Here is a 7713-nt window from a genome sequence, read left to right as displayed (position 1 = left end):
TCAAACACGTTAATCTCAAGATCTTGAAACGGCACTTTCATCCACGCAAAACCCGCCTAAGCCTTATGCGTATGATAAACGGCCAGTATATTTAATGTCCACAAGATGTTGCTGAGAGAAAACTGACGTCGACTGCTCACGGCATTCTGTTTTCTCCTCCAACTAGAATTTGACTGATACTTTTTGTGACTGAACTCTGGTATTACTGAAAATTTCTTTACTTTACTAATCAAGGGTTTCACTAGGGTAATGGAATAAACTGGGCTTAAATATACTAAGATCGCAAGCCACGACTTGGTATTAAGAAATGTATATACTTATGTAAAAGAATTACTTTTGACAAACTGACTGACACTAACCCAGTCCTAATTTAAATGCACCTCTGAAAAGATGATAAGGCCTACTCATTAAACTATGGCAAAGATAAATATTCCTTTCCAACTTGCAGGTTGTTCTCGACACCCAGAACATATCGTCTAATTCAACAACTCAGCAATTTTATAGTTCATACGTAAAATTCATACATAAAAACTCATTTTTTTCTGTTAACAAGCATGTACATTTATGTGAACAATGGCTCTTTTTAAGACCTACAGAAGAAAAAGGCTTTTTGAAAACCTCTCATTTCAAAGGAGGAAAAGAGACTTTCCTTGCGCTCTCGGGTTCTGCAAGTGATCTCTAGCGCAGTGGTTATTGACCTTTTTAAAGTCACGGACCCCTTTAAGAATCTGATAAAAGCTATGGACCCCCTTCGCCAGAAATATTTACATATACACAACTTTTTCTGCAGTGTGTTTAATGCACTTTATTTGTTGTAATTTGATTATCAAACTATAATAATCTAAATAATCATGATAATACTATGAATGTAAATTTTAATTTGATCCTCACGGACCCCCTGAAACTCCTCCATGGACCCCAGGGAAAGAACCTTAGCTGTAGAGGGTGATTATTCCTGTATTTTTTTACCGGAATGAAGATCTGGTTTGGAATATGGAATACTTTGGGAACTCGATACGTTAATGGGCATTTACCCAAGTAGCATTGTAGTTCATCCTTTCGACCTCAAAAGTCAGCTTTTAAGCATGTTTCTCCTTTGGGTTTTCTGTTGCTTTCATCTCTTTCATTTCGGATCTGCCCGTCTTATCTGGGCATTAATTGGTCATGAGTTGATGTTAAAACAATATAATACATGATCAAGTTCTCGACCCACATCATATTAAGAAATATAGACACAGTATGTCTTCGTTTGATGAAGTCACTGTAACAGTGTGAGCATCGTTTACTTAACATTTTTCGTATGTGATCAGGCTGTTGCCTGATATTTCTCTACTGATCTATTAGTTATTATATCACCCATGTATAAGAACAAATATAAACTGACCAAGAGAAAAAAAATATACGAACAATATAGGCCTTTTTTATAACATCGAAACCCCTATTACTTTGATACATTCTGATACACGTTTGCCCTTTACGCATACATTGTTGAAACCTGTTGAAACATCTTTCCATTTCGTATCAAAGTGTTTGCCTTCAACTTGATTCGGTTTGATTCTCTCCGGCTAGCCAATCAGAGCGAAATATTTTTTCAGACATATTTCACGTAGTCTCAGATAGGGATTTATATTTTCAACAAGAGCTCAAAACACTCGATGCAGCGCAAGAGTCCACTGGTGTATGTTATATCCCTGCTGAACTGCTAAAGGTTGGGGGTGAACCTATGGCACGGGGCTTGTATGCAGTCTGGTACCATTCCCCCTGATCTGTTGAGGGGTGCGGTCATCCCTCTCTGTAGGGGGAAAGGGGATCGTTGGGACCGTAGCAACTACCGTGGCATTACACTGCTCAGTATACCAGGCAAGGTTTTCGCCCACATTCTTCTAAAACATATATGTGTGTATATATCATATATGTGTATATATATATTATATATGTGTATATAAATTATATATATACATATACACCCCACACACGTGGCAGACAAGGCATTCATATTGTCCTTGGCAACTTTAATGTGGTATCCAGCTGTGATCAAGTTCACTACTGTCCCCATGGCTCTGGAGATGATCCCAATAGCGACAACAGCCTCCTTCTCTGGGACTTTGCTAGGTCCCACAGATTGAGGATTTCAGGCTCATGGGGTCAAGATTGAGGGAGAGTTGTGCATTCACCATGGCAGTCTCTGATTGATTCACAGTACCCGAAAAACGGCAGACCCAGTAGATCTGTGGGAGTCCTTCAAGCATGAACACTTGATGCAGCGCAGGAGTCCATCAGTGAACACGCGACAGAATTTCATCTCACTGGAGACACTGAAGGCCACAGAAGCATGTCACATGGCTCAACTAAATGGCAATCATGATTTCCACTGTTCCTTGGTGCACAGGGATCGAACACTGCTGAGAAGGGACAAGGAAAAGTTCATCAGGAACCTTGCTGAGGAAGTTGAAGGCCATTTCTTGATAAATGACCTTTGCCCTGCCTACCAAGCCCTGAGAAAAATAAACTCCAAACCTTCCTTGCAGATAACTGCAGTCTGCTTGGTGGATGCACAAATCATCTCAGATCATGTTGGGTTTCGTGAACTTTGGGCTGAGTATTTTGAGCAGTTGTACCAGACCCTTCAGCAATTACTCTGGACAAAAGTGGAACACAATACCTGTGCTTGCATACATTGTTGGCTGCCATCTGGAACTCTGGTTCAATTCCCCCTAACCTGTTGAGGGGTGTGGTCATCCCTCTTTGGAAGCGGAAAGAAGATCAATGGGACTGTAGCAACTACCATGGCATCCTACTGCTCAGTATACCTGGCAAGGTCTTCGCCCACATCCTTCTGAAACAGATCCATGACCACCTACTAAGGCACCCGAGACTGGAGCAGTCTGGATTCTTTTCTGGTAAGTCCACAATTGACCATATCATAGCATTTCGAGTCATTGTGGAACACTTGTGAGTTCCGTCATGGGTTGCTTGCAGCCTACATCAACCACAAGAAAGCATTTCACTCAGTACATCACAAGTCTCTATGGGAGATCCTGAGACTTAGGGTAATTCCAACACAGATAATTAGCTTAATAGCAAACCTATATTCTGGTACTGAAAGTGTTGTAAAGTGTGGAGGGGACCTGTCAAACTTCTTCCCTGTTAACTCAGGGGTGAGGCAAGGATGTGTCCTTGCACCGTCACTTTTCAACATTTGCATGGACTGGATAATGGGCGAGCTACTATCCAACTGGATAGGATTGTGGGGGCCTGTTAGGGGAACCCGAAGTCCATTGAAGTCAGAGAGTTTTACATATCTTGGTAGCATAATTCATGTCTCTAGGCTGTCAGACCAAAAAGTCAGTAGTTGGACTAGTCTGGCAGCATGAGCCATGAACTGAACATTTGGAGATGCCAGTACCTATACAGAAGGTCCAAGCTATGTGTCTTCAAGACCTAAATACTTCCAGTTTTGCTTTATGGAAACAATACTTCTTGATGCCTTTTGTAACAAGGCCCTATGCCAGATCATGGGGTTCAGTTGCAGGACAACTATGGCAGGACGGCTACACCATGAGACTGGCATGGGACCTGTTACTTGCCTAATTCAGGACCAAAAACTCGGGCTATATCAGCAACTAGCTCCTTTCCCAGTGAACAACCCTGCCCATCAGGTTACTTCTTTGCGAGACAATCTTGGGTGTGGGAGGCCCATGGGACAACCTAGGAGGTCATGGCATGGCTTAGCCCCCCAGTGATGATATCACATACACACACGCACGCACGCACGCACGCACGCACGCACGCACGCACACACATGCACCCATGCATGCACGCACGCACGCACGCACGCACACACACACACAACAATTAATAGGACTATAGAAACAATTAATTTAAACAATTCTTTATGTTGATGACATCACTCTTTCCTTGACTAAATTTTGACAGTGTTTTGGACAACCAGTTTTCAAATTCAGTACAGAAAAAAATCACGTTATAAAGACTAGTAAAATTAGAAAAATTATCTCAGGCAAAGCCTAAGATAATTCTTCTGAACATGCTATCATGCATCAATCAATCAAACACACAAAAGCTTAATTCAGAATATTTATAAAGGAACTGCACATCACTTAATTAGTGTTATGCACAAGCCCTTTCCTATATAATTTATTTTTTCTTTTCTTTTTTAAATCATAACAAAAATATAATCTGAATAGGTGATGTATGCAATAAACATATACTACAAACACTATGTTATTAAAGAACCATAGCTAGAAAAATACATTTATGAACATGTACATTACACATCTTTTCCAATAAATATAAACAAATATGTACATCTCATATTCAAATTATGAACATAATTTCTATTCTACTTAAAATTAATATCCTACTGATACTGAAGAGTTTGGGTGACAATTAATTTTAACAGTAGTTCTATAAAAATGAAAGCAACAGTATTAGGATAGTGCTTTAAGGATAAATAGATATATAATAAATATATAATAATTAAATGTTTTCTTAATAATACCCTTTGCATATTTTTCTACTTTGTGATTAAAAAAAAACTCTTGGTGAGAAAAACGTGTTTATATACAAATGTTATTTTGTGTGAAAATTATTACATTCATTCAACATTATATTGACATTATATCCAATGAGCTGCTTTTATTTAAAAGGGCATGCGGATTCTGATAAAGTAATCATAGAAGTATATGGTCAAGATACAATAGATAGATGCTTGCCATTTTGCCATACAGAGATACTTGTTTCTGTATTCATTACATATTCTCATTATAACCACCATTAAATATACATTTATAAATCCTGAGAATTTCATCCATGAAATATATAAAATTGAGATCATTTGTACTAAAGAGGAGAGTACATACACACAATTACCACTATTACTTCTTGATTATTTTATAGTTAGTCAAGGTTATTGTTATTCATCATCAGTTTCTTACAAACTCTGATTAATGAGGTTTTTTCTCTGAAGCATCATTTTTTACTTTTTACTTTAAATAGCTTAGCACATAACTGCTCACCTAACATTTTTAGCTTTCAAACCATAATTGAAGTTGAAGTTGAAGTTGAAGTTGAAGTTGAAGTTGAAGTTGAATGATAATGATAATGATAATGATAATGATAATGATAATGATAATGATAATGATAATAATAATAATAATAATAATAATAATAATAATAATTATTATTATTATTATTATAGTAATAGTAATCCTCCTCATCATCATGATCATCATCATCATGATCATCATCATCATCATGATTGTGATCATGATCATGATCATGATCATGATCATGATCATGATCATGATCATCATCATCATCATCATCATCATCATCATCATCATCATCATCATCATCATCATCATCATCATCATCATCATCATCATCATAATAGTAATAGTAATAGTAATAGTAGTAGTAATAGTAGTAGTAATAGTAGTGGTAATAGTAGTAGTAATAGTAGTAATAGTAGTAGTAATAGTAGTAGTAATAGTAGTAGTAGTAGTAGAAGTAGTAGTAATAGTAGTAGTAATAGTAGTAGTAATAGTAGTAGTAGTAGTAGAAGTAGTAGTAATAGTAGTAGTAATAGTAGTAGTAATAGTAGTAGTAGTAGTAGAAGTAGTAGTAATAGTAGTAGTAATAGTAGTAGTAATAGTAGTAGTAGTAGTAGAAGTAGTAGTAATAGTAGTAGTAATAGTAGTAGTAATAGTAGTAATAGTAGTAGTAATAGTAGTAGTAGTAGTAGTAATAATCATAATCATAATCATAATCATAATCATAATTATAATTATAAATTATAATTATAATTATAATTATAATTATAATTATAATCATAATTATAATTATAATTATAATCATAATTATAATCATAATTATAATTATAATTATAATTATAATTATAATAATAATAATATAATAATAATAATAATAATAATAACAATTATAATAACAATTATAATAACTATTATAACAACAATTATAATAGTATAGTAATAGTAATAGTAATAGTAATAGTAATAATAATAGTAATAATAATAATAGTAATAATAATAATAATAGTAATAATAATAATAATAGTAATAGTAATAGTAATAGTAATAATAATAGTAATAGTAATAGTAATAGTAATAATAATAATAATAATAATAATAATAATAATAATAATAATAATAATAATAATAATAATAATAATAATAATAATGATATCAATAATAATGTTGATGATAATGATAGTAATAACAGAATAAAAAAAAAAAAAAATTATAACAATACTACTAATAATGACAATAGTAATAATAATAACAATAACAATAATAATAATAATAATAATAATAATAATAATAATAATAATAATAATAATAATAATAATAATATTAACAGTAACAATAACAATAATAATAATAATGATACTAATGATCATAGTGATAAGAAGAAGAGGAGGAACAACAAAAATAACAAAAATAGTCATGATTACAATAATAACAACAATAATAATGGTAATAAGAACACAAACTTTTTACCAGCAATACAAGGAATAAGATACACAGTTTACGTCTGGTAGGCCTATTAATTTACTTCTTGGTGATTAAGTGCTTGTAAACACAATGGAAGTGAAAATACATGCATTCCTTAGTATTACATAGGTGCTATCCAATTCTTTGATCACAGGATACAACATAAGAACAGCATTCCTTCATTAAACTATATCTAAATGAAATAGGTAGTCTCTCTCACTCCACTGTGAGATCTGCAGCTCTTGCTACTGTTCTACAATGAAGCACTGTTCATTTATATAAAGCATGTGTAAAACTTAAATAACAGTCACTTGGAAAGATACAAACTGACATACTAAGTATCATCAAATACTTAAGAAATAAAATCATCTGTTTCATCTGCTTCTCTCATGAATCTTGCCCAAAGTATTGGGAACTGAGGCTGGATATTTCTCTCTGACACTCTCTTCTCTTCTATTTCCTTCTCCAACCATTTTAGGAATAATGCACCCAGGTTCTGAAAAGGAAATATTTGGTGACTAGATGATTTTTATTAAAAATAAAAACTGTAGAAGATCAACTGTAGTAACGTAATTCACATTATGTTCCAAAGTCGTAGAAGTAATGCTGAATATCATCCTAGTTAATCACACACACACACACACGCACATGCACGCATGCACTCACGCACGCACGCACGCACGCGCGCACACATTCTTCCATATCCAATTTTTTTGAAAACTAACAGTAAAATGTTCAAACAGCATGTGGACTTCATAAACACTTATAATTCTACAATCGTGCTACAACAATCTTAGAATCACATTAGTGAAAATCTCTGCATGTACTAAGTCTTCCACATTACAAGAACAAAATGTGACATTGTAAAATGCAATCCACTTTAGTTTCATCGAATACAACTAAAATTTAGAAAAGTACAGTAAATTTTCTCATTTAAAGAAAATATACCAATATTATGTCATGATAATATTCCATTAAGAAAATTTACTTAAATAGGTTGTGTTGTTACACATATTATACGATTCTTTGCAATATAATTTCAAGGTAATTTAAGGAAAACAAGTTCTAGGAAAAGAAGTATTTCATTTCCTATCGGGAATATTAATTCACATTCTCGATATGCATATCTTAAATATCTATGTGTTATATGAGATAGCTTAACCCAATGCTGCTAGAAATA

General features: G+C 33.7%; 1 protein-coding gene across 1 annotated transcript in view; it reads right to left on the bottom strand.

The window, feature by feature from the left end:
- Positions 1-6404: 6404 nt before the first annotated feature.
- Positions 6405-7713, bottom strand: part of LOC125026669 — a 14071-nt gene continuing 12762 nt past the window's right edge. The window contains exon 8 of the mRNA XM_047615259.1: positions 6405-7029. Within this exon, the coding sequence (XP_047471215.1) occupies positions 6886-7029 (144 nt within the window). The 3' untranslated portion in view covers positions 6405-6885. The remainder of the gene's footprint in view (positions 7030-7713) is intronic.

This window comes from Penaeus chinensis, chromosome 6 (genome assembly GCF_019202785.1).
Source record: "Penaeus chinensis breed Huanghai No. 1 chromosome 6, ASM1920278v2, whole genome shotgun sequence".
Classification (NCBI taxonomy): Eukaryota; Metazoa; Arthropoda; class Malacostraca; order Decapoda; family Penaeidae; genus Penaeus; species Penaeus chinensis.
This window is presented reverse-complemented; position numbering and strand designations above follow the sequence as displayed.